The sequence below is a fragment of the Macaca nemestrina genome, chromosome 18 (assembly GCF_043159975.1).
Source record: "Macaca nemestrina isolate mMacNem1 chromosome 18, mMacNem.hap1, whole genome shotgun sequence".
NCBI classification, from domain to species: domain Eukaryota; kingdom Metazoa; phylum Chordata; class Mammalia; order Primates; family Cercopithecidae; genus Macaca; species Macaca nemestrina.
The window spans coordinates 80,063,207-80,089,782 of record NC_092142.1 but is presented as its reverse complement, the minus strand read 5'-3'; the positions used below and the strand labels follow the sequence as shown (position 1 = coordinate 80,089,782).

The 26,576-nt window shown below is 49.6% G+C and overlaps 1 protein-coding gene across 5 annotated transcripts in view; it reads left to right on the top strand.

Moving 5' to 3' along the window:
- The window catches only part of LOC105491535 (polycystin-1-like protein 2), a 127,866-nt gene that overhangs the window by 73,636 nt on the left and 27,654 nt on the right, over nucleotides 1-26,576 (top strand). For all 5 annotated transcript variants that reach the window (XR_011616608.1, XM_071085000.1, XM_071085001.1 and 2 more), the window contains 13 exons: nucleotides 439-570; nucleotides 3,317-3,539; nucleotides 4,413-4,606; nucleotides 7,147-7,377; nucleotides 10,233-10,334; nucleotides 10,432-10,610; nucleotides 12,668-12,814; nucleotides 14,723-14,922; nucleotides 16,853-17,070; nucleotides 17,683-17,899; nucleotides 21,682-21,910; nucleotides 23,527-23,731; nucleotides 25,693-25,789. Coding sequence is in view for 4 of the 5 variants with exons in the window: in XM_071085000.1 (XP_070941101.1) it covers nucleotides 439-570; nucleotides 3,317-3,539; nucleotides 4,413-4,606; nucleotides 7,147-7,377; nucleotides 10,233-10,334; nucleotides 10,432-10,610; nucleotides 12,668-12,814; nucleotides 14,723-14,922; nucleotides 16,853-17,070; nucleotides 17,683-17,899; nucleotides 21,682-21,910; nucleotides 23,527-23,731; nucleotides 25,693-25,789 (2,374 nt within the window). In the remaining variant the exon portion in view is untranslated. The remainder of the gene's footprint in view (nucleotides 1-438; nucleotides 571-3,316; nucleotides 3,540-4,412; nucleotides 4,607-7,146; nucleotides 7,378-10,232; nucleotides 10,335-10,431; nucleotides 10,611-12,667; nucleotides 12,815-14,722; nucleotides 14,923-16,852; nucleotides 17,071-17,682; nucleotides 17,900-21,681; nucleotides 21,911-23,526; nucleotides 23,732-25,692; nucleotides 25,790-26,576) is intronic.

The following is a 26,576-nucleotide window of genomic DNA, read 5'->3' as shown; positions in this document are numbered from 1 at the left end:
ATCTCTACTAAAAATACAAAATTAGCCGGGTGTGGTGGTGCACACCTATAATCCCAGCTAGTCAGGAGGCTGAGGCAGGGGAATCACTTGAACCCGGAAGGCGGAGGTTGCAGTGAGCAGAGATTGTGCCATTACACTCCAGCCAGGGTGACAGAGCGAGACTCTGTGTAAAAAAGAAAAAAAAAAAAAAAAAGACTTGGATGGTTTTACAGTCCAGTCATTGCTCAGCCAAAGCAAATCTGATCTGGGTCCTCTAGGGCAGGCTCTCTGCGGCCTCAGCCCTGACGCTGGAAACATGCCAGGGGAAGCAGCGGCAGCGGAAGGTAGGCCCCATCTGCCCCACACGCCAGGGCTACTGCTCCTTGAGTCTGAGGACCTTGCCTTTCACCCGCCAGCTTCTCAGGGGCCTTGGCCAACACTCCTTGCTCTCGGTTTCAGATGATGAGTTTCCCAAAGAGCCCCTTTCCAGCCCGAAGCCACTTCGATGTCAGCGGGACTGTCGGTGGCCTCCGTGTGACCAGCCCTAGCGGTCAGCTCATACCTATGAAGAATCTGTCGGAGAATATCGAGGTAGAAGTTTGGGGTGTCGTCAGAAGTCAGGTGGGAGTTCAGTGGAGTTCAGTGGCATGATCTCAGCTCACCGAAACCTCTGCCTCCAGGGCATAAATGATCCTTCCAACTTAGCCTCCCAAGTAGCTGGGACAACAGGTGCAAGCCACCACACCCAGCTGATTTTTTTTTTAAAGTTTTGGTAGCGACAAGGTCTCACTATATTGCCCAGGCTGGTCTTCAACTCTTGGGCTCAAGCAATCCTCCCTCCTTGGCTTCCCAAAGTGCCAGGATTACAGGCATGAGCCACTGCGCCTGGCCGCATTTCTGTCTTCTTCTTTTTTTTTTTTTTTTTTTTTGTTTTTGAGGTGGAGTTTTGCTCTCGTTGCCCAGATTAGAGTGCAATGGCGAGATCTCAGCTCACTGCAACCTCTGCCTCCTGGGTTCAAGTGATTCTTCTGCCTCAGCCTCCCAAGTAGCTGGATTATAGGCACTTGCCACGACGCCAGGCTAATTTTTTGTATTTTTAGTAGGGACGGGGATTCACCATGTTGGTCAGACTGGTCTTGAACTCCTGACCTCAGGTGATCCACCTGCCTCGGCCTCCCAGAGTGCTGGGATTACAGGCGTGAGCCACCATGCCCGGCCTCTGTCTTCTTTTTCAACTTGGTTGAAATTGAAAGTTGGCCAATTATTTTTTTAAAAAATGGTTAAAGAAGAGAATCATTCAAAATGATCCTTACCAGCCAGTCATGGTAGTTCACACCTGTAATCCCAGCACTTTGAGAGGTCAAGGTGGGAGAATCACTAGAGGCCAGGAGTTCAAGACCAGCCTCAGCAACAATGTGAGATACCATCTGTACAAAGAACACAAAAATTAGTCAGGTGTGGTGGCATGCATCTGTGGTCCCAGCTACTCAGGAGGATGAGGCAGAAGGATTGCTTATGCCCAGGAGGTTGAGGCTGCAGTGAACCAAGATTGGTTTAAAAAATAACAGCACCAGGCCGGGCGCGCTGGTGCATGCCTGTAATCCCAGCACTTTGGGAGGCTGAGGCGGGTGGATCATGAGGTCAGAAGAGCAAGACTGTCCTGACCAATGTGGTGAAATGCCGTCTCTATTAAAAATAATACAAAAATTAGCTGAATGTGGTGGCGTGTGCCTGTAATCTCAGCTACTTGGGAGGCTGAGGCAGGAGAATGGCTTGAACCCGGGAGGCAGAGCTTGCAGTTATCATGCCACCGCACTCCAGCCTGCCAGCCTGGTGACAGAACAAGACACCATCTCAAAAACAAAACAAAACAAAACAAACAAACAAACAAAACAAAACAAAACAAAAAACAGCAAACAAAAAAAGGTCCTTACCCTAGCTTAATCATTGTACTTAACTTAAAACTATAAATGTATGTTCATTCACCAATCCTTGGATAACCAGAGTTTTCCTGGTTATATATACCTGTTGTTTGGAATTTTAGTTATCTTCATTCCAGAAACCACTCCCATTACACAGCCTCTAAAATGTCCAGTTAGGCTGGGCGCGAGGGCTCACACCTGCAATGCCAACACTTTGGGAGGCCAAGGCGAGTGGATCACCTGAGATCAGGAGTTTGAGACCAGTCTGGCCAACAGTAAAACAGTTTGCAGAGCACTTTGACATGCATTAGCTCATTTCTGTTTAGTAAAACTCCGTCTCTACTAAAAATACAAAAAGCTGGGCGTGCTGGCGGGCGCCTGTAGTCCCAGCTACTCAGGAGGCTGAGGCTGGAGAATCACTTAAACTTGGGAGGCAGAGGTTGCAGTGAGCCGAGATTGCACCACTGCACTCTAGCCTGGGCAACAGAGCAAGACTCCATCTCAAAAAAAAATAATAATAAATAAATAATAAAATAAAATATCCAGTTAGATTTTCTTTAAAGTTAAACAAAAACATAAACATGCCATGTTACAATATAAGTTCATGTTTTTCAAAATTTTAATGATTTTATTCTAGTCTTCTACAATTTTCTCATCAATGCCTAATTCAATAACAATTTTTAATGATCTCTATGTTATCATCCCTGGAACCTGTGGATATGTCACCTTAAATGCAAAAGGAAGGTCAGGTGCGGTAGCTCACACCTGTAATCCCAGGACTTTGGGAGGCTAAAGTGGGAGGATCACTTGAGTCCAGGAGTTCAAGGTTATAGTGAGCTGTGGTCATGCCATTGCCCTCCAGCCTGGGCAACAGAGCCAGGCCCTGTCTAAAAACAAAAACAAAACAAAACTGCCGAAGGGATTTTGCAGATGTGCTTGAGTCTTGCCCATCCTCAGATGGGGAGATTATCCTGGGTTATCCGGTGGGTTCCGTGTCATCCCAAGGGTCCTTATAAAAGGGAGGCAGAAAGGGAGGTGACTCCAGAAGACAAAAAAGTGACTTGATGACAGAAGCAAGAGGCTGGAGTGATGCGAGGAAGGGGCTGTGAGCTAAGGAATGCAGGCAGCCACCAGAAGCCGTAAAAGGCAGGGAAGCAGGTTCTCCCCTAGCCCTGGGAAACTGATTTTGCACTTCCAGCCTTTAGAACTCTAAGATAACAACTGTGTGTTGTCTTAAGCTTCCCACAATGGTCATTTGTGATAGCAGCCATAGGAAACTAATACAATGAGCAAAGCCCGGCCTGGATTTCGGTTCCCAGGTGCTCAGGCCACACAGCTCTGCACAGCAGCCCTGATGCCCATGGGCTGGCATTGCCTTCCTGGCATCCCTTCAATAGGATTGTTTCTGAGCACAGATCCTGCTGCCCCGGCATTCACAAGGACACAGCCAGCCAACCGTGTTGAACCTGACCAGTCCTGAAGCTTTGTGGGTGAACGTGACTTCAGGGGAGGCAACCTTGGGGATTCAGCTGCACTGGAGACCGGACATCGCGCTCACGCTCAGCCTAGGCTACGGCTACCACCCCAACAAGAGCAGCTACGATGCCCAAACTTACCTCGTACCAACGGCGGCTTCAGGTAGGCCTGTGACCATTTCCTGAGCTGCTGCCTGGGGTATGATCAGCTTCACTTGGGAATCAGAAGCCATAGCAAGAAAAGCAAAGAAAAAAAACCACCCCACACATTCAGTGGCTTATTTTTTGTTGGTGTTACTATTTGCCAACATTAGGTGAGCACTTACTATATGCCCCGAGGAAGTTTACAAGCTCATATGGAACTGACCTCATTGCAATCCTCATGACAACCCTTGGGAGAGGGAATTATTGAAATTTCCACTTTCAGCAAGGTGTGGTGGCTCACGCCTATAATCCTAGCACTTTGGGAGGCCGAGCCAGGCAGATCACTTGAGGTCAGGAGTTCAGGACCAGCCTGGCCAACATGGCGAAACCCCGTATCTACTGCAAATACAAAAAGTAGCTGGGTAAGGTGGCGTACACCTGTAATCCCAGGTACGTGGGAGGCTGAGGCACAAGAATAGCTTGAACCCAGGAGGCAAAGTTTACAGTGAGCTGAGATCATGCCACTGCACTCCAGCCTGGATGACAAAGCAAGACTCTGTCTGAAAACAAAACAAAACAAAACAAAAACTCTACTTCCAGATAAGAACAAAGAGGTTAAGGAAAAGGAACTGGTCTGAGATCATACAGCCAGGAGGAGCAGAATCTGTGTTTGAGCCGTTGTCTGTCTGAGTCAGCCATGCACCCCGATTGGGGAGTGCCCCTTCTTCTATGCTCCTGGTCTCAGGAGGAGAAAGTGCTCCTAGGACATTGAGGGTGGGGCAAAACCAGCCGGGTCTGCTTTCCTGCCAAGTGGCTTCAGTCACCCTCTCCCATGATCTTAACACCCATCTCAAGGAGGCTTCAGGCTGATCTGGAACCCCCTGTCCTACAGATGAGCTGCCCACGTGGATCCTGAGCCCACAGGACCTGCGTTTTGGAGAAGGGGTCTACTATTTGACTGTGGTCCCTGAGTCTGACCTGGAGCCAGTCCCCGGCAGGGACCTCACAGTGGGCATCACCACCTTCCTGTCTCACTGTGTGTTCTGGGATGAGGTCCAGGAGGCTTGGGACGACTCAGGGTGCCAGGTAAGGAGAGAGAAGTGAAGGAGATGGGGCGGCTTGGTGGGCTGTGCCCAGCTCATGCAGGGTCCCCTTTTGCCGCCTCTGGCGCAGCATCTTGTGCCTCTCCATGGGGCCTTTGCTGTTCCTGGTGCCTGGGATACCTGCCTCATCCTTGCTTCAGCCTAAGCATTGTTTCCTGGAGAAAACTGTTCTTAACTCCCTGAGTCTGATTTCCTATTGTGAACCCCAGAGCACACACATCCATAGCATCTAATCCCAGTGCTTTTCATCCATAGCACTTAACAGAGAGGTCATTTCACCTCTACGCATGAGATCATTTAAATGACGTCTGTCTCCCTCCGTCCACTGGGAGCCCCCAGTGCGACAGAAACAATGTGCTTTGTTCACTACTGAGAACAAATGGTCACTGACCCAGGCGATGAATGACTCAGGACTCCCTGCTGCCTCTAGGTTGTTAAGGGAGGCCGGGGTGTCATTTCCGAGGGAATGAACTCATAGCTCAGCCCTTAGTTCTGTGCCAGGTGCAGGGCTCCATGCTTTGCTTGCATCGGCTCATCAAATCTGCACAATCATCTGCAAGATAGTTGTGACTCTCATTTTACAGGGGACAAAACAAAGGCTCAGGAAACTCAACTGACTAGTCCCAAATCTTACATCTAGGGCCAGGTGCAGTGGCTCAAGCCTATAATCCCAGTACTTTGGGGGGCTGAGGCAGGCAGATCGCCTGAGGTCAGGAGTTTAAGAGCAGCCTGGCCAACGTGGTGAAACCCCATTTCTACTAAAGATACAGAAGTTAGCCAGGTGTGTTGGTGGGCACCTGTAGTCCCAGCTACTCAGGAGGCTGAGGCAGGAGACTTGCTTGAACCCAGGAGGCAGAGGTTGCAGTGAGCCTAGATAATGCCACTGCACTCCAGCCTGGGCGACAGAGCAAGACTGTCACAAACAAACAAACCAAACATCTTCTTTACCCACCAGATGCCCCTAGGGGGTGATTGTGAGCTCCCGGGGGATTGGGGGTGGCCACGTGGGTGTGAAGCATGGGCACAGATGGCAGCCCCTGCCCTGGTTCACTCCCATCCTCTTCCTGCCCGGCCATGTTGTCTGGCACCACCTGCCCAAGTGTCATCACACCTTCCTGGTGCCGAGATGCCAGCTTAGGACTCAAACCTGCATCCTTCTCTTTCTCTTCCTGTGGTTCCGCCAGGTTATTTTGCTTTTCGGCATAAGCTGACCAACGGTCCCAGCTTGCCCAGGACTGCAGGAGCTCCTGGGACTCAGGACTTTCCATGTGAAAAACGGGAAAGGCCCTGGCAAACTGGATGAGTTAGTCACACCAGTGTCCTCTCAGCAGCTAGCCTGTTGCTGGACGTAGAATTAGCACCCCACAAATATTTGTCCTGTGAATGAGCATCAGGTAGACCATAGGGGTGAATGCCAAATTTGTGATCATGGTTGCCTATAGGGGATGAGGGACAAAGGTGATCTCAAATTTACTTGCAATATGTATGTATTTTTTTGAGACACGGTCTCACTCTGTCGCCCAGGCTGGAGTGCAGTGGTGTGATCTCAGCTCATTGCAACCTTTGCCTCTGGGGTTCAAGCAATTCTTGTGCTTCAGCCTCCCAAGAAGCTCGTATTGCAGATGTGAACCGCGCTGTGGTGCAAGCCTGCAATCCCAGCACTTTGGGAGGCGGAGGCAGGCAGATCACTTGAGATCAGGAGATTGAGACCATCCTGACCAACATGGCGAAACCCCATCTCTACTAAAAATACCAAAATTAACCAGGTGTGGTGGTGCATGCCTGCAATCTCAGCTTTTTGGGAGGCTGAGGCATGAGAATTGCTTGAAGCCAGGAGGCAGAGGTTGCAGCAGTGAGCCGAGATTGTGTCATTGCACTCCAGGCTGGGCGACAGAATGAGATACTGTCTTAGAAGAAGAAGAAGAAAAAAAAGGCAAAGCAGACTGGCAGCATATACACAGTTGTCCACTGAGAATGATAGATACAAAAATATTATAAATAATATTATTTGCATATTTTAATTAAACAGAAAATATTGTCCAGGCACGGTGGCTCACTCCTGTAATCCCAGCACTTTAGGAGGCTGAGGCAGGCAGATCACGGGATCAGGAGATTGAGACCATCCTGGCTAACATGGTGAAACCCCGTCTCTACTAAAAATAAGAAAAAAATTAGCTGGGTGTGGTGGTGCATGCCTGTAATCCCAGCTACTTGGGAGGCTAAGGCAGGAGAATTGCTTCAACCCAGGAGGCAGAAATTGCAGTGAGCCAAGATCTCTCCACTACACTCCAGCCTGGCGACAGAGTGAGACCTGTCTCAAAAAAAAAAAAAAAAAGAAAAGAAAAGAAAAAGAAAAAAAAAGATCAAAAGAGGCTTTTGAAGCTGGTCTCCCAGCGGTCTTCCCACTCCACACACCAATATAGTGTGCACCCTTCAAAGGGAATACCGTTCTCCCTTGAGCTCCAGCAAGCCGGGGTTGAGCTTCCCGAGTGTCTCCACTGATGGCCCCTTTATGGGTTGCAGGTGGGGCCTCGGACCAGCTCCTACCAGACACACTGCCTCTGCAACCACCTCACCTTCTTCGGAAGCACATTCCTGGTGATGCCCAATGCCATCGACATCCACCAGACTGCTGAGCTCTTTGCCACCTTCGAGGACAACCCTGTGATCGTGACCACTGTGGGCTGCCTGTGCCTGGTCTACGTGCTGGTGGTGATCTGGGCGAGGAGGAAGGACGCTCAGGATCAGGCCAAGGTGAGGCTGGGAACCACTGGTGCTGTGTACACCATCCTGGGGAAAACTCCATTGTTTTCAAATAATATTAGGCGTCACGGGAAGAGTGTATTTGTCTACTTAAGATTTTTTCCAGCCGGGCGTGGTGGCTTACACCTATAATCCCAGCACTTTGGGAGGCCAAGGCAGACAGATCATCTGTGGTCAGGCGTTCAAGACCAGGCTGGCCAACATGGTGAAACCCCATCTCTACTAAAAATACAAAAATTAGTCGGGCGTGGTAGTGGGCACCTGTAGTCCCAGCTACTCAGGAGGCTGAGGCAGGAGAATTGCTTGAAACCGGGAGGTGGAGGTTGCAGTGAGCCGAGATTATGCTACTGCACTCCAGTCTGGACAACAGAACAAGACTTCATCTCAAAAAAAAAAAAAAAATTCCAATATATGCAGTATGCCTGACACATACATAGTAGGACTTCAGCCAATATTTATGACTATCTGAAGAAGAGGTAATGAATGAATGCAAGGTTGCATTGTCACAGAGCTCTGAAAGTCTCTCCGTTCCCACCCCTTCCCGTGAAGCAACATCACTCAGAATTTCATGTGGGTTAAATTTAATAAGATAATAGTTTCAGCATTGATACTGCTGTCTTTGATTCACCCAAGGGATTAAGCATTAATACTTGAAGTGCCTCTGCTGTAGGTTGGTTCCCGGGAAGCAGACTCCGAGTCAAAGTTGAGCATGCAGAGTGTGCAGGGTGTGTAGTAAGGGGGCTTGGGACCTGCACCTGGGAAGGGAGGGAAGGAGGCAGCATGGGTAGAGAAAGAAGCTGAGCTGTGATGCAGCCCAGTGACAGTGCGGCCCAGCTCCTGGGGAGCACCAGAGCTGTCCCAAGTCGAGTTGAGATGCCCAGGTCTTGACCACACCCAGACACTCTGCCAATTGGTCATTGGGTGCTGGCTGCCCCAAGGGGGCACAATCTCAACAGAGGTAGCTGTTGCATTTTTGACCCCATCAACTGAGGCAGTGAACCCTCCGTGGGAGGGGATCTGGACAGCGAATCTTAGAGTTGACTATAGCCTCTGGCCAACTCTGGCTAATTTCTTTTTATTTTCTTTTTGCCAAATTCTTAAAAAATTTTTTTTAATTCTTATGGGTACATGGTAGGCATATATATATGTATGAGGTATATGGGACATTTTGATACAGGCATGCACTGTGTCATAATCACATTGGGGTAATTGGGGTGTCCATGTCCTTGAGCATTTATCCTTTGTGTTACAAACAACCCAATTATACTCTTTTAGTTATTTTTAAATGTACAGTTATTATTGACTGCAGTCACCCTGTTGTGCTATCAAATACTAGATCTTATTCATCTTATTCATTCTTTTTTTTTTTTTTTTTTTTTTTTTTCTGAGAGGGAGTCTTGCTCTGTCACCTAGGCTGGAGTGCAGTGGCGTGATCTCTGCTCACTGCAACTTCCGCCTCCCGGATTCAAGCAATTTCCTGCCTCAGCCTCCCGAGTAGCTGGGACTACAGGCACCAGTCACCATGTCCAGCTAATTTTTGTGTTTTTGGTAGAGACAGGGTTTCACCACATTGGTCAGGCTGGTCTCTAACTCCTAACCTCAAGTGATCCACCTGCCTCAGCCTCCCAAAGTGCTGGGATTACAAGCATAAGCCACTGCACCTGGCCTACATCGTATTCATTCTTTCTAATTTTTGTACCCATTAACCACCTCGTCTTTCCCCTGATTCCAGCCCCCGCTACCTTTCCCAGCCTCTGGTGACCATCATTCTACTCTCTATCTCCATGAGTTCATTTTTTTTTTTTAATTTAATTTTATTTTTTTTTGAGACGGAGTCTCGCTCTGTCGCCCAGGCTGGAGTGCAGTGGCCGGATCTCAGCTCACTGCAAGCTCCGCCTCCCGGGTTCGGGCCATTCTCCTGTCTCAGCCTCCTGAGTAGCTGGGACTACAGGCGCCCGCCACCTCGCCCGGCTAGTTTTTTGTATTTTTTAGTAGAGACGGGGTTTCACCGTGTTAGCCAGGGTGGTCTCGATCTCCTGACCTAGTGATCCACCCGTCTCGGCCTCCCAAAGTGCTGGGATTACAGGCTTGAGCCACCGCGCCCGGCCTCCATGAGTTCATTTGTTGCTAAACTATCTTAACGTTTCATTTCTTTAAAATTCCCTCAGAAACACCACCTGGTTACAAATGTTATGAGAAATCATACATTGTGTACAGAGTTTGTACGGTTCACCAGGTCAAACATTCAATATTCTCAGCTTATCAAGTTCATTTCCAATTTAACTACATGGGGGTCATATCTTATAAAGAATGTACTTTGGGGCCGGACGTGGTGGCTCACGCCTGTAATCCCAGCACTTTGGGAGGCTTAGGCAGGCGGATCACTTGAGGTCAGAAGTTTCAGACCAGCCTGGCCAACATGGTGAAACCTGTCTCTAACTACAATACAAAAATTAGCCAGGCATGGTGGCGCACGCCTGTAGTTCCAGCTACTCTGGAGGCTGAGGCAGGAGAATCACTTGAACCTGGGAGCCGGAGGTTGCAGTGACTAAGATCATGCCACTGTACTCCAGCCTGGGCAACATAGTGAGATGCTGTCTCAAAACAAAACAAAACAAAACAGGAGGAAGAAAAGAATGTACTTCACGTTTTTATTTTCCCAGTGTTTTGCACTTGAAACCCTGCATTTATGAAGAACAGTTCTCACCCGAGGGGATGAATAAATGGCACATGTAATTTTGCTTTGCCCAACTCATGATTGTCACGAATCGTCAGCTCCTTCTTGGCTGGTGGGTGATGCAGGAACCCACTGAGCAAGGCCTTCCTAATGCTGCCCTTCTCTTCAGGTGAAGGTCACAGTGCTGGAAGACAATGATCCCTTTGCTCAGTACCACTACCTGGTGACAGTCTACACAGGACACCGACGAGGGGCAGCCACGTCCTCAAAGGTACCTGCCCATGCAAGATCCACTGATTGATCAGCACGTCCCACCCAGCCCTGCTATGCCACTGTGGAGTTGCCCACTCCTGGTCTCTGGATTTCAGGTGACTGTCACCCTGTATGGCCTGGATGGAGAGAGTGAACCCCACCACCTGTCTGATCCCGACACTCCAGTTTTTGAGCGAGGAGCAGTGGATACCTTCCTTCTCTCCACCCTGTTCCCCCTGGGGGAACTGCGGAGCCTCCGGCTGTGGCATGACAACTCAGGGGACCGGCCATCCTGGTGAGTTGGGGGCAGACAAACCATGAGAACCTACCAAGTGCCAGGCCCAGGGCTGAGCACTGGACATTTGCCTCCTTCCTTATCTTCACAAGCCTCTGCAAGACACATAGAATGATCTCTGTTTCATAGACAAGGAAACCCAGGGTCAGAAAAGCCCACTGGTTCATGGTCCACACAAACTGGATCAGTAGCTAGGAGAAGGACTGGAAGCTACAGCCAGCCTCACCTTCAGTGCTAGCCCCACCCTTGTCCCTTTTGCAGCATCAACCTGTGACTTGCCCAAGGTCACACAGCTGGCAAGTTTGGAGCAAGGTTCTCCCCATTCTGAGGCCAAAATGAGAGACCCAGATGAGTGGTGTCCAGTCTGACCACCCGTCAGTAGCTGGCGGCTTTAGAAAAACAATAGCACTTGAATTCACCTACGGGACTAAGCATTAATATCTTAAGTGCGGCCGCTGTAGGTTGCTCCCGGGAAGTAGGCTCTGAGATGGAGTTGCATATGCAGGGTATTTATTACAGGGCCCTGGGACCAGCACCTGGGAAAGGAGGGAAGGAGGCAGAATGGCAGAAAAGTCGAGCTGTGATGCAGCCCAACAGCAGTGCGGTCCGCCACTGGGCAGCTCTGGGGCTGTCCCACCCTGGGTTGGAACACCCAGGTCTTCATCTCTGTAGGTACTGCATCACTGGATGCCAGCTGCCACAGAAGAGCCTGTGACCTTGACAGAGGTGGCTTTTGCATTCTTACAGGGCTGCCCTTCCTGAAATGAGAAAATGCATGTCTAGAGCATCTTAGCATAGCCCCCACTATATAGTAAATGCTCAGTGAAGAGTGGCTGTTGCTATCATTATAGTTTTGTTTTGTTTTGTTTTGTTTTGAGGCAGAGTCTCACTCTGTCATCCAGGCTGGTAGTAGAGTGGCACAATCTCCGCTCACCACAGCCTCTGCTTCCTGGGTTCAAGTGATTCTCCTGTCTCTGCCTCCCGAGTAGCTGGGATTACAGGCATGCGCCACCACGCCCAGCTAATTTTTATTTATTTATTTTTTGTATTTTTAGTAGACATGAGGTTTCCCCATGTTGGCCAGGCTGGTTTCGAACTCTTGACCTCAAGTGATCAGCCCGCCTTGGCCTCCCAGAGTACTGGGATGACAGACGTGAGTCACTACGCCCAGCCATCATTGCTGTTCTTGTTGGCTATGTAGCAACAGGGAAAACCGCTGCTCGATCTGACATCACAGGACAGGCAAGATAATTTCAATTCTTCCCCATACCTCAAAGACCTAAATCAGGTTAGATACCCACAAAGTCCTCAGCCCAAGATAGATGGTGGTTCTTTGGTTAGAAACGCAAGAGAGGAGGCTGGGCACGGTGGCTCATGCCTGTAATCCCAGCACTTTGGGAGGCCGAGGTGAGTGGATCACCTGAGGTCAGGAGTTTTACACCAGCATGACCATCATGGAGAAACCCCATCTCTAATAAAAATACAAAATTAGCCGGGTGTGGTGGTGTATAACTGTAATCCCAGCTATCCGGGAGGCTGAGGCAGGAGAATCACTTGAACCTGGGAGGTGGAAGTTATGGTGAGCCGAAATCACTGCATTGCACTCCAGCCTGGGTGACAGAGCCAGATTCTGCCTAAAATTTAAAAAAAGAAAGAAAGAAACGCCAGAGAGGACCATGTTCTGAGTACTCCAGCCTGCACCTGCCTGAACACATACATACATACACTTTAGACAATTTGGCTTTACTTGCTCATGCCTGGATGCTGGCCCTGAGCTTGGTGCCATGTGTACAGGTTAATGGTCTCCAAATGCACCCTTTTGCAGCATCTTTGTGGAAACATGGCACCTTCCCAGAGTTGACTCTCTACAGTAGCTGAACTCCTCAGGTGAGGCCAATTTTGATTAAGGCACCAAGAACAAAGAAAAATATGGTTTCTTTTTTTGAGGAGCTCTTGTTCTTTGGGTTCATGTTTGCAAAGCTGTTACCTTGGTGATGTCCAAGGAAGCCTCCTCCCCTGCTCCACCTTATCCTAAAAACCATGGGTCCCTTATCCAGGTATGTGAGCCGGGTGCTGGTCTATGACCTGGCGATGGACCGGAAGTGGTATTTCCTCTGCAACTCCTGGCTGTCCATCAATGTTGGAGATTGTGTCCTCGACAAGGTGTTTCCTGTGGCCACGGAGCAAGACAGAAAACAATTCAGGTACTTTATTTTTCTTTATTTTTATTTTCTTTATTTTTGAGATAAGGTCTCGTTCCGCCACCCAGGCTGGAGTGCAGTGGCACGATCACAGCTCACTGCAACCTCGACCCCCCTGGATCAAGCGATCCTCTCACCTCAGCCTCTCGAGCAGCTGGGACTACAGGCATGCACCACGGTGCCTTGCTTTTTTTTTTTTAAGTAGAGACAAGTCCTTGCTATGTTGCCTAGGCTGGTCTCGGCCTTCTGGGCTCAAGAGATCCCCCCACCTCAGCCTCCTGAATAGCTGAAACTATAGAAATACACCACCATGCCCAACTGTTTTTGTAGAGATGGGGTTTCACCATATTGCCCAGACTGGTCTCAAACTCCTGGGCTCAAGGGATCCTCCTGTATCAGCCTCCCAAACTTTTGGGGTTACAGTCGTGAGCCACTGTGCTTGGCTGTGCCTGGGATATATCTATCTATCTATCTATCTATCTATCTATCTATCTATCTATCTATCTATCTATCTATATATTTTTTTTTTTAGCAGAGTCTTACTCTGTCACCCAGGCTGGAGTACAGTGGCACAATATTGGCTCACTGTGATCTCTGCCTCCTAAGTTCAAGCGATTCTCCTGCTTCAGTCACTCAAGTAGCTGAGATTACAGGCACATGCCACCACGCCTAGCTAATTTTTGTACTTTTATTAGAGATGGTTTCACCACATTGGCCAGGCTATTCTCAAACTCCTGACCACAAACAACCCTCTCTCCTTGCCCTGCTAAAGTCCTGGGATTACAGACATGAGCCACTGCACTCTGTCATGCCTGGGACTTTTAACCACTGTACTCCAATGATCTAACTGTAACAAAACTAATAGTATTTTAGCTATATTATTATATTAAAATTATAGCAAAAATAACAATGCTAACACTGATTGAACGCTTTACAAAATTATCACTTTTAATCCTTTCAACAATCCAGTGAGGTAGCTTCTGTTATTACTTGCCCTAATTTATAGACAAGTCATCTAAGGTAGGAAAAACAAAGTAACTTGCCCGAGGTCACACAGCTGGGAAGAGGGCTGTCTGGGATTCTAATCTAACTTCCAGAGCCTTCCTTGTTAACTCTAAGTGATGCTGCTATGGTGCTGTGTTTCTTCTACTAAAAAAAAAACCAGGGGGCCAGGGTCAGTGGCACATGCCTGTAATACCAGGACTTTGGGAGGCCGAGGTGGGCGGATCATGAGGTCAAGAGATCAAGACCTTCCTGGCCAACATAGTAGTAGGTACCCTGTCTCTACTAAAAATACAAAAAATAAATAAATAAATAAATTAGCTGGGTATGGTGACACACACCTGTAGTCCCAGATACTCGGGAGGATGAGGCAGGAGAATTGCTTGAACCCCAGAGGCGGAGGTTGCAGTGAGCCAAGACCGTGCCACTGCACTCCTGCCTGGCAACAGAGCAAGATTCCATCTAAAAAAAATGTGGCCAGGCGTGGTGGCTCACACCTGTAATCCCAGCACTTTGGGAGGCCAAGGCAGGCAGATCACTTAAGGTCAGGAGTGCGAGACCAGTCTGACCAATATGGAGAAATCCCGTCTCTACTAAAAATACAAAAATTAGCCAGGCGTGGTGGTGGACACCTGTAATCCCAGCTACCTGGGAGGCTGAGGCAGGAGAATCACTTGAATCTGGGAGGCAGAGGTTGCAGTGAGCCGAGACCGCGCCATTGCACTCCAGCCTGGGTGACAGAGCAAGACAGCATCTCAAAAAAAAAAAAAAAAAAAAAAGTGTGAATAATCTTAGAAACAAATCTCTGCCTCTCTTCCTCCTTCTCATCCCACGAATGAGCCACAGAGACCGGTTTCCCCCATTCCTATCTCCCTAAACGCCTGTCCCTCTCTCCCTGCCTGCCTGCAGCCACCTGTTTTTCATGAACACTTCCGCGGGCTTCCAGGATGGACACATCTGGTATTCCATCTTCAGCTGCTGTGCTCGCAGCAGCTTCACCCGCGTCCAGAGGGTGTCCTGCTGCTTCTCCCTGCTGCTGTGCACCATGCTGACCAGCATCATGTTCTGGGGGGTCCCCAAGGACCCGGCTGAGCAAAAGATGGACTTGGGTAATTCCCAGTGTCACGGAGGTCAGGGCTAGTGGCTGGTGGACCTGAGCCTTCACTGCTCCAGCAATGCCACTGCCATTCCAGAGTCCCCAGGACCACCCTCCAGTTCAGTGATCCACTAGCAGGACTCACAGAACCCATCGTCCTTATAGTTATGGTTTACTGGACAGGCAGCGAAACGATACAGCTGGGTGCAGTAGCTCTCGCCTGTAATCCCAGCACTCTGGGAGGCCAAGGCAGGTGAATCAACTGAGGTCAGGAGTTTGAGACCAGCCTGGCCAACATGGTGAAACCCCGTCTCCACTAAAAATACAAAATTAGCCAGGTGTGGTGGCGCACACCTGTGGTTCCAGCTGTTCAGGAGGCCGAGGCAGGAAAATCACTTAAACCTGGGAGGCAGAGATTGCAGTGAGCTGAGAGCTCGCCATTGCCCTCCAGCCTTGGCAAAGAAATGCAAAACTCTATCTCAAAAACAAAACAAAACAAACAAACAAACAAAAAAGCACAGAAAGGATACAGATTAAAACCAGCAAAGGGAAGGGACACATGGAACAGGGGCCAGGAGAGACCAGGCACAGAACTTCCAGCATCCTCTCCCAGTGGTGTTGTGGATGGTGCTGACTTCTCCTGACGATGTGTGACAGTGCACATGGAGTATTGCCAACCAGGGGGACTCACTCCAGCCTTGCGATTCAGAATTTTTTTTTTTTTTGAGACAGAGTTTTGCTCTTATCATCCAAGCTGGAATGAGGTGGTACAATCTCGGCTCACTGCAACCTCCGCCTCCCGAGTTCAAGCAATTCTCCTGCCTCAGCCTCCCGAGTATCTGGGATTACAGGAGCCCACCACCATGCCCAGCTAATTTTTTTTTTTTTGAGACGGAGTCTCGTTCTGCCGCCTGGGCTGGAGTGCAGTGGCCGGATCTCAGCTTACTGCAAGCTCCGCCTCCCAGATTTACGCCATTCTCTTGCCTCAGCTTCCCGAGTAGCTGGGACTACAGGTGCCCGCAACCTCGCCCGGGTACTTTTTTGTATTTTTTAGTAGAGACGGGGTTTCACTGTGTTAGCCAGGATGGTCTCGATCTCCTGACCTAGTGATCCGCCCATCTCGGCCTCCCAAAGTGCTGGGATTACAAGCTTGAGCCACCGTGCCTGGCCAATTTTTGTATTTTTGTATTTTTTTTTTTTTGAGACGGAGTCTCACGCTGTTGCCCAGGCTGGAGTGCAGTGGCGCGATCTCGGCTCACTGCAAGCTCCGCCTCCCGGGTTCCCGCCATTCTCCTGCCTCAGCCTCCCGAGTAGCTGGGACTACAGGCGCCCGCCACCGCGCCCGGCTAATTTTTTTGTATTTTTAGTAGAGACGGGGTTTCACTGTGGTCTCGATCTCCTGACCTTGTGATCCGCCCGCCTCGGCCTCCCAAAGTGCTGGGATTACAGGCTTGAGCCACCGCGCCCGGCAATTTTTGTATTTTTAATAGAGACGGGATTTCACCATGTTGGCCAGGCTGGTCTCAAACTCCTGCCCTCAGTTAATCCACCCACCCCGGACTCCCAAAGTGCTGGGATTACAGGCATGAGCCGCCGTGCCCAGCCACTATTCGGAACTTTTACTGGGGCTCCAACATATAGGCATGACTGACACCCACATGGCTGGCCTCTACCTCCAGCCCCTCTAGAGGTCAAGCTGACACCATATGGTCTAGGCCCCCACCATAAATCTCATCGTTAGCACAGACCATCCGGTGTGTCCCAAGACCCCAGGGAAACAAAGACATTCTTAGCAGTCAGGACCTTCCAAGGGCTGAGCGGTGACCTCCCTGGCGTTGGGCAGGGTTAACCCTTCACTGTACAGCCACCTTCCACAAAGGGCAGACGGGACTGGGCTCTGGGTGGTGGCCTCTCCCTTTGACCTGTTCCTTCCCGTTCCCCAGGTAAAATTGAATTCACCTGGCAGGAGGTGATGATTGGCCTGGAGAGCTCTATCCTCATGTTCCCCATCAACCTCCTGATTGTTCAGATCTTTCGGAACGCCCGTCCCCGGGTCACTAAGGAGCAGAACACTGAGAAACGGGACCAGGGGTCCCCCAACCTGACTCCCTCCCCACAGCCCGTGGAGGACGGCCTTCTGACACCTGAGGCAGTGACCAAGGCAGGTCCTCAACCTCAGCTAGTGTGGGGGGTGCTCTAGCCTCAGCAGAAGTCGGGGTGAGGCCTGGGGCTTGAGGCCCAGCAGCAGCCCTGTGTTGCCCGGCAGCATGAGATGCCAAAATTCATCAACTGAAAACACACATACACATGCAACATGCATGCACCCGTGCATCTGTACACACATGCACACACAAACACACAGGGGCACATATGCATACATGCACACACACACAGACACACAGACACGTACATACACATGTGCACACACGCATACACACACACTTTTTGAGTATCTACTATGTGCAAAGAATTATGCCTTCATGGTAGACTCCCAGGCTGGAAGCCCATGGACAGAACTCCCTGCTCTGCATTCATGCATTCAATAAGCTTTCATTGAGCACCTAATGTCTGCCCCGCTTTGGAGTACAGCCTGGAATGAGTTCAAACTGTAGAAGGGGGATTTAAGAGCTGACAAATGGAAGCTCAGGGAGGTCACTCTCACATCTCAGTGGGCAGAGCAGGGCTCCCTACACAGGTTGCCAGGCCCAGGGCGTGTGCTCTTGACTCCTGTGCTGCACCCCTCACCTTGGCTCGTGACCCCTTTCCCCACCAGGATGTGTCAAGGATTGTCAGCTCCCTCTTCAAAGCCCTCAAGCTGCCATCCCCCTCCTCGGGCTGGGACTCAGTGAACTTGATGGACATCAACAGTCTCCTGGCCTTGGTGGAAGATGTCATTTGTCCACAGAACACATCAGGGCAGGTGTTCTGGGAGGAAGCCAAAATGAGAGAGGACCCCGTAACACTCACTGTGGGGTCATCACAAATGAAAGGTAAGCCCTGGACATGTCTGTGCCAAGAGAAGCCGCATTTTAGAGCTGGGTAGAGACACAGCAAAGGGGCCACTAGCCGGTTGTGTGGCCATGGACAGGTGACCTCCGTTCTTGACACCTCGGTGCCTTCTTCTGTAGAGTGCTGGGGTGCAAAGCTGAACTCGATCCTTGCCTGAATGTGTGGGGCAGGACACAAGACCACGGACGGGGCAGCAAAAACCATTAAAGAACATGGAATTGCAGACTGGAAAAGTTATTCCTTTCTCTATTCGTTTTCAGTCCTCCTAATTAAATCAAGGGCTGGGAGCACTGGCTCATGCCTCTGATCCCAGCACTTTAGGAGGCTGAGGCGGGCATATTGCTTGAGGCCAGGAATTTGAGACCGGCCTTGGCAACATAGGGAGACGTGTCTCTACAAAAAGTTTAAAAATTAACCAGGTGTTAGCCAAGCATGGTGGCTCACGCCTGTATTCCCAGCACTTTGGGAGACCAAGGTGGGCAGATCACTTGAGGTCAGGAGTTCGAGACCAGCCTGCCCAACATGGTGAAACCTCATCGCTACTAAAAATACAAAAATTAGCTGGGCGTGATGGTGCACGTTTGTAATCCTAGCTACTTGGAAGGTTGAGGCAGAAGAATCACTTGAACCCAGGAGGTGGAGGTTGCAGTGAGCCAAGATCGCAGCATTGCATTCCAGCCTGGGCAACAGAGCAAGACTCCATCTCAATGGGCACCTGTAGTCCCAGCTATTTGGAAGGCTGAGGTAGGAGGATCCCTTGATCCCAGGAGTTGGAGGTTACAGCGAGCTGGTTTGAGGTTACAAGTGTCACTGCACCCCAGCTTGGGTGACAGAGCAAGACCCTAGCTCTAAAAAATGGGAGAAAGTCTCAGTTTTGTGTGACTGTGTCTTTAATGCCTCTCTAACACTCCTTAGTCTGTTTGGCAGAGATAACAGATCTCAAATTCAGAGCTTTTGGCAACAATATCCAGCTAGAACCCAGTAACATTGTTTTGTTTTCACTAAACAAATGTATGCATGGCATATTATTCCAGTTTCAATTAGTCTCCTTGTTCCCTCCCTGCCTCTTTCCTGTCCATCCTCCCATTTAGACCAGTGCCATACGACAGAACTTTCTACACTGATGGAAATGTTCTCTGGAACATGGAGGATAGTTGTGCCGGTTTAGAATGCTACCATTTTTAATACACAAGGGTGGCCACTATCTAAACCTTGTTTAGAACACAAAAGTGTGGCTTATAGAAGAAGCAATTTGAATTCATAATTCTTGGCCCCACCCCGATAGAGTGACATGCACCTGTAGTCCCAGCTACTCGAGAGGCTGAGGCAGAGAATCACTTGAACCTGGGAGGTGTAGGCAACAGTGAGCTGAGATCGCATCACTGCACCCCAGCCTGGGTGACAGAGCAAGACTCTATCTCAAAAAAAAAAAAAAAAAAAGAATTTGCCCCAGAGAGCTGGGTTTGGGCTGCTTATGGAGGTCATCCCTGCAGGACTCTACTTCCACTAGATGCCTGACCTTGAGTTTGGGGGTTTTGACATTCACAGCTGGACACACTGGACCTTAAGAACGTGAACTTTGGAGTCGGCCAGAACCTTGGGATCTCCCAGCTGCGGTAGCAGCAGTGCAACTTTAAACAAGTTGCTCAACCTCTCTGAGACTTCATTTCTTCCCTTAGAAAATAGGAGTGTTGGCCGGGTGCGGTGGCTCACGCCAGTAATCCCAGCACTTTGGGAGGCTGAGGTGAGCAGATCACCTGGGGTCAGGAGTTCAAGACCAGCCTGGTCAACATGACAAAACCCCATCTCTACTAAAAATACAAAAATTAGCTGGGTGTGGTGGCACATGCTGGTAGTCCCAGCTACTTGGGAGGCTGAGGCAGGAGAATCACTTGAACCTGGGAGGTGGAGGTTACAGTGATCTGAGATTGCACCACTGCACTCTAGCCTGGGCAACAGAGCAAGACTCCTATCTCAAAAAAAAAAAAAAAAATTAAAAAAAAAAAAAGGAGGGAGTGTTAAAAATTAGCTGGGCATGGTGGCACATGCCTGTAATTCTAGCTACTTGGGAGGCTGAGATGGGAGGATTGCCTGAGCCTGGGAGGCAGAGGTTGCAGTAAGCCAGTGTCGCACCACTGCATTCCAGCCTGGGTAGACAGAGTGAGATCGTGTCTCAAAGTAAAAAAAATAAAAAATAAAATAGGGGTATTGATCCACCTAGCTCGTTGGCTTATTGTGAGGGCTGAGTAAGATCATAAGACATGTAAACTGTTTAGATCCCAGCCTGACACGAAGCAGGTATTCAGTAAGTGGTGTTATGATTGGCAGTGATGTTGTCTTTCAGAAACATTAGCAGAAGCCTTGCAAAATAAAGTGTTGACTTGGAATCTTCAGCTGAGGCTTCAGTGAGGGAGCCCCAGGTCAGAAGGGTGAGAGAGGAGGCTGTGAGTCAGAGGAAGGTAGGAGTTGACCTCACCATAGCCATTTACCCAATACCCCAACCTAATCTGAGTCAGTGCTGGAGATGCATATACCCGACTGTAACGAAAATGCAGTTTTAGCTGCTTGCCACTTGCAGAGTCCAATTAATCAGAGTGAGATCTGATATTTAAAAAGTGACTTTTTTAGCTGGGTGTAGTGGTGGGTGCCTGTAATCCCAGTTACTCGGGAGGCCGAGTCAGGAGAATCACTGGAACCTAGGAGGCGGAGGTTGCAGTGAGCTGAGATTGTGCCACTGCACTCCAGCCTGTGCGACAAGAGCAAAACTCCATCTCAACAACAACAACAACAACAACAGGACAGGATTACACTATATTTGGCACTAGACAAAACAGGGTTTACATTCAAGTCTTACCATATTAAAGTATTTGCTTTAAAATGCTCTGGGCCAGGGGGTGGGGGAGTGGAGGGGTAAGGGCGGGCACTGTGGATCACGCCTGTAATCCCAGCACTTTGGGAGGCTGGGGCGGGCGGATCACCTGAGGTCAGAAATTTAGAACCAACCTGGGAAATGTGGTGAAACCCCATCTCTACTAAAAATACAAAAATTAGCCAGGTGTGGTGGCAGGCACCTGTAGTCCCAGCTACTCAGGAGGCTGAGGCAAGAGAATTGCCTCTTGAAGCCGGGAAGCGGAGGTTGCAGTGAGCTGAGATAACACTGCCGCACTCCAGCTGGGGAGACAGAGTGAGACTTCATTGCAAAAAAAAAAAAAAAAAAAAAACCCAGGGGAAGAAAAGAGATGACCAAGATTGGCCAAATGTTGGTCATTGTGGTAGCTGGAGTGATGAGTGTGGGATTCTCCTCTGTTCTCTTGATGTGTAGGAAAATTTTCAGAATGTCTCTGATAAAAAATCTAAAAGAGAAACATCAAATCCTAACTGGCTGTGTGACCCTAAAACCTTACTCTGTCTCTTTGAACCTCAGATTTCTCAGGGCTTGGCACATAGCAAGTCTTTCATACTCAGAAGCTGGTACTATTACTGTTGCGTTTTGTGGCGGGAGGTGTGTTTGTTTTGTTGAGAGGCAGGGTCTGGCTTTGTTGCACAGGCTGGAGTGAAGTGGTGCCATCATAGCTCACTTTTTTTTTTTACTACCATTTTTAATACACAGCCTCGACCTCCTGGGCTCCAGCGATCCTCCTGCCTCAGCCTCCTGAGTAGCCGGGCCCACCTGCACATGCTGCCACACCTAGCTGTTGTTTGTATTACAGCTGGTTTGCTCTTGACTCAGCACGAGCTGATTGCTTTCTCCTTTGTCCTCCAGAGAAAACGCAGTGTCCCAAGCCCAAGGCGGCATGGAGTGGCCCCTGGAACGACAGCGCCTACAGGCAGTATCTGTACCTTCAGCTGGAACACGTGGAGCAAGGGCTGCAGCTGGTGGGGCCCCGAGGCTTCCCTCAGCACCACAGCCATGCCCGGGCCCTCAGGCAGCTGCAGACCCTGAAGGGCTGCCTGGGGGTACAGCCGGGCACCTGGACCCCTGCACATGCCAGGTAATCCACTTCCCTGGGTGACGAGTGGGTGCCTGCCTGCCCCAGCCTGGGGCCCTCTGGAAAGGGCATTCGGAACAACCTTGGAAGGATGTCCACCCAGACGTCCCCAGGCAGAAACAATGCAGGATTCCTGCACACATTCAGGGAGGCCGGGTTTGAACAGGGCTATTTGCTGGAAGGCACTCAGGGCCCTTTGTACCACACTTCACAGTTACAACAGTGTTCATATGGGCTATTTCCTATCTGTGCACTTCACTCTTGGACCAGCTCCTCAACTTCTCAGACTTAGTTTCCTCATCTGTAAAATGGGAATGATAATGCCTATCTCTTGATTCAAACTTAAAATGCATTTTTTAAGATAACCAGTGAACTTTGAATACAGACAGGTTACTAGATGACATTTAAAAATTACTGTTAATTTTGTTGTGTGAAAACAGTATCATAATTCAGTAAGAAAAATGGCTTCTTTTTTTTTTTTTTTTTTTTTTTTTTTTGAGACAGAGTCTTGCTCTGTCACCCAGGCTGGAATGCAACGGCGTGATCTCGGCTCACTGCAACCTCTGCCCCCCGGGTTCAAGCGATTCTCCTGCCTCAGCCTCCCTGAGTACCTGGGATTACGGGTGCACACCACCATGCCCAACTAAAGTTTGTACTTTTAGTACAGATGGGGTTTCACTGCTTTGGCCAGGCTGGTCTCGAACTCCTGACCTCAAGTGATCCACCTGCCTCAGCCTCCCAAAGTGCTGGGATTACAGGCGTGAGCCACCACGCCTGGCAAAAATGCCACTTTTGAGATGCATTCTGAAGTGATTAGGAATTATTTTGTATTATGTCTGGAATTTATGTTGAAATTTTCCAGCCAAAAACAAAAACAAAACAGGGCTGGGGGCAGATGAAATAAGTATGACAAGGGGTGATGGTGGTTGCCAGCTAATAAGCACCTGGATGTTTACTGTGCTCACTAATTTTTGTATGATGAGAAAATTTTTTTTCTTTCTTTCTTTCTTTTTTTTTTTTTTTTGAGACAGAGTCTTGCTCTTGTCACCCGGACTGGATTACAATGGCAAGATCTCAGCTCACTGCAACCTCTGCCTCCCGGGCTCAAGCAATTCTCCTGCCTCAGCCTCCCAAGTAGCTGGGATTACAGGTGCCCACCACCACGCCCAGCTAATTTTTGTATTTTTAGTAGAGACGGGGTTTTGCCATGTTGGCCAGGCTGGTCTTGAACTCCTGACCTTGTGATCCGCCCTACTTGGCCTCCCAACGTGCTGGGATTACAAACATGAGCCACTGCGCCCAGCCGAGAAATTTTCTTAATAAAAACTTAAAACAAAATTATATGGTTAGGCTTGCCCTGAGCAATAACAGAGCAAATCTGTGTATAGCCTTTAGTGCGGGGACTTGCCCCTACTAAGCACTGAATAAATGTAACTGCTTTTACTCCATAGACTATGGCATAGCCCTTTGAGATAGGTATAGATTAGAGAAGGAAACAGAGGGTCTGAGAGGTCCAGGAACTTGGCCAAGGTCATGCTGATGGGGGTAGTGTGGGGTGTGACCTTGAGTTTGCCTGGGGGTGTGGCCACCCTAACTATGTACGTCCACCTCCTTTGCAGCGCTCTACGGGTGAGCAAACCCCCTCAAGGCCTGCCCTGGTGGTGCATCCTGGTGGGCTGGCTCTTGGTGGCGGCCACCAGTGGCGTGGCAGCCTTCTTCACCATGCTGTATGGCCTGCACTACGGGAGGGCCAGCTCCCTCAGGTGGCTCATCTCCATAGCCGTCTCCTTCGTGGAGAGCGTGTTCGTCACCCAGCCCCTGAAGGTAAGGACCCTGCCCCAGGCACCTGCCCTCCTCCTCTTCCCCCATCCTTTGCCTTCCACCAGCAGTCTTGTCCCTGGGCTTCCATTCCTGTATTTATATATTCAACAAATGAACCTGGAGCACCCCCTCTGTGCAGGCCCAGGGCAGGAAAAATAACCCTTTCATATTACCCTAGGCTACACTTGCCCTAGACCACATGTATACATATAAATAAGACCCTATTTCCTCAATGTTAAGATCCATTTGATCTTGAGACAAGACAACAACAATTTATGTAGTTAGTTATTCATTTTTTTTTTTCTCTTTCTTTTTCTGACTCTGCTTGCAAGGAAAAGACAGCAATTTAAAGGAACTTTCCCTTTGGAAAAAACACCAAGTCATTATATATGTGCCTCAGTTAGAAGCTACACTCCTATTCCTGAGATGTAAAATTAGACAAAAGAACATGTTAGAGTTGAAGAAATTCTGGCTCGGCATGGTGGTTCAACACCTGTAATCCTAGTACTTTGGGAGGCTGAGGTGGTAGGATCGCTTGAGGCCAGGAGTTTCAGGCTGCAGTGAGCTGTGATTGCGCCACTGAACTCCAGCCTGGGCGACAGAGCAAGACCCTGTTTCAAAAAAAAAAAAAAAAAAGAAAAAAGAAAAAAAAAAATCCTTGGTCAGGCAACTCCCATGAGACCAGCTCCTGGCGATCTGTCAGCCTGGTATGGTGGAAAGAAAAAAGAAAGAAAGAAAGAAATCCTAAATCCAGGCATGGAGCAGAGGAGGCCAGGGGCACGGTTTCCCTTGGAAGGAGTGGGGCAGTGGGCAATCCCTGGGGAACCCCGAGGGGGAAGAGATACTGGGTTGGGGTGTGGGGAAGCCACAGAAAGGAGGAGATACTTAAAACGAATCTTGGTCGGGCGCGGTGGCTCATGCCTGCAATCCCAGCACTTTGGGAGGCCGAGGTGGGTGGATCACCTGAGGTCAGGAGTTCAAGACCAACCTGACCAACATGGAGAAACCCCGTCTGTACTAAAAATACAAAGCTAGCCAGGTGTGGTGGTGCATGCCTGTAATCCCAGCTACTCGGGAGGCTGAGGCAGGAGAATCACTTGAACCTGGGAGGCAGAGGTTGCAGTGAGCTGAGATCGCACCATTGCACTCCAGTCTGGGCAACAAGAGCGAAACTCCATCTCAAAAAAAAAAAAAGAAAGAAAGAAAGAAATTACAAAATTAGTCAAGCATGGTGGTGGGTGCCTGTAATCCCAACCACTAGGGAGGCTGAGGCAGGAGAATCGCTTATACCCGGGAGGTGGAGGTTGCAGTGAGCCATTGCACTCCAGCCGGGGCAGCAGAGCGAGACTCCATCTCAAAAAAAAAAAAAAAAGTTAATCTCTACCCCTTTGGGACGTTGCCAAATCCCTGCTGGTCCCCCATTCTTCCCTGAACAGCCTTTATCATAAGACTCAAAAACGTCTGATACCTACCCTCAGCACTAGGTTCGCAGGCTGCTAAAAACAGGGGTGCATCCTGAGCCTTTCTGTTCCCCAACCGAACCACAGGATCCTCCTGTGTTTGCGCAGAGCAGATGCAGAGATCACGTGGCTGAGGCCTTGCAGCTGAGACCATGCACCTGAGCACATTACTTAATATTGGAGGAAAGGGAAGGAGCAGGTGAAGCCCAGGGGGAGAGCAATTCTCCTTGCAGAGAGATCAGAGACCCCTCGGGCAGGTGAGCAGCAGCAGGTGGGAAGGCTCAGGGGAGTTCTAGGACTGACCAGTCCCCTGTCTGGTCTGGGAGCCAAGGCCTTGCGCTCCAGCTTCATGATCATCTCCCGTCTCTGGAGAAGGGAGCTGCACTCCCCCAAAGTGCAGGGCCCTCCCCGACACACAAACATGGCCCCAAGCCCTGCGCCCTTGCAGATGAGGGGTTGAGAGTTACCAGTGTGGGCTTGAGGATCTCCCTGGGTATTTTTCAGGTGCTGGGATTTGCTGCTTTCTTTGCACTGGTCTTGAAGAGAGTGGACGACGAGGAGGATACTGTGGCCCTGCTGCCAGGACATCTGTTGGGCCCAGGTAACGTGCCTCAGTGGCTGGAGGCAGGGTCTGGCTAGCTGTGGCCCTGATGAGGCTCAGCGAGCCCTGCAAATTGCAGCCTGTCGGGGGTCCTGGGCCTTGGGCCAGCTCACCAGACCTTTGTTCCCCATCAGCCTTTCACCCCCAGTTTGTGAGTCATCCCCAAAAGAGCCAGGAAAAAAGTGACTCCATTGTCTCCTGAGTATCTTTGTTTCTTCCTTCCCTGGCATTTCTCCCTGACACCCAAGTATGACCTGCCACCTAGAATACGTGCCTCAGGGACAAAGCTGGACACATGGGCGGTCCTTCTCTGTGTAATTCCAAGCAAGCAGCTTTCTTCTCCGAGACTCAGGGCCCTGAGCTTTAGAACAAAAACTAAAACAAGAATCGGTTTACAGATGGGCTGCAGAAAGTAGCCGTAAATTAAGAATTTTAGGACAAAACTCTGCAAACTGCAGCCAGCGGGGCATATCTCACCTGCTGCCTGTTTTTGTAAATAGAGGTTTGTTGGAATACAGACACTGACCCCTGCTCTAGGAGGCCACTGGCCAGTCCCCAACCTCCCAGCCTGACTTCTCACTTCTGAACCAAATTTCCCAAGGGTGGTGACAATAATTACAAAACAAACATGCAAATAAAACTGAATCAGTGTGGAATCATTGAGGCAATGGTCTTGACTTTCAGGGAAAATAAAATAGAAACAAACAAACCAAATGCCATGCAGGTGCCTCACAGTGCAGTGCGGCTGCCTCTTCAGGGCCAATATTGTTCCATTCCAGGACAGCGT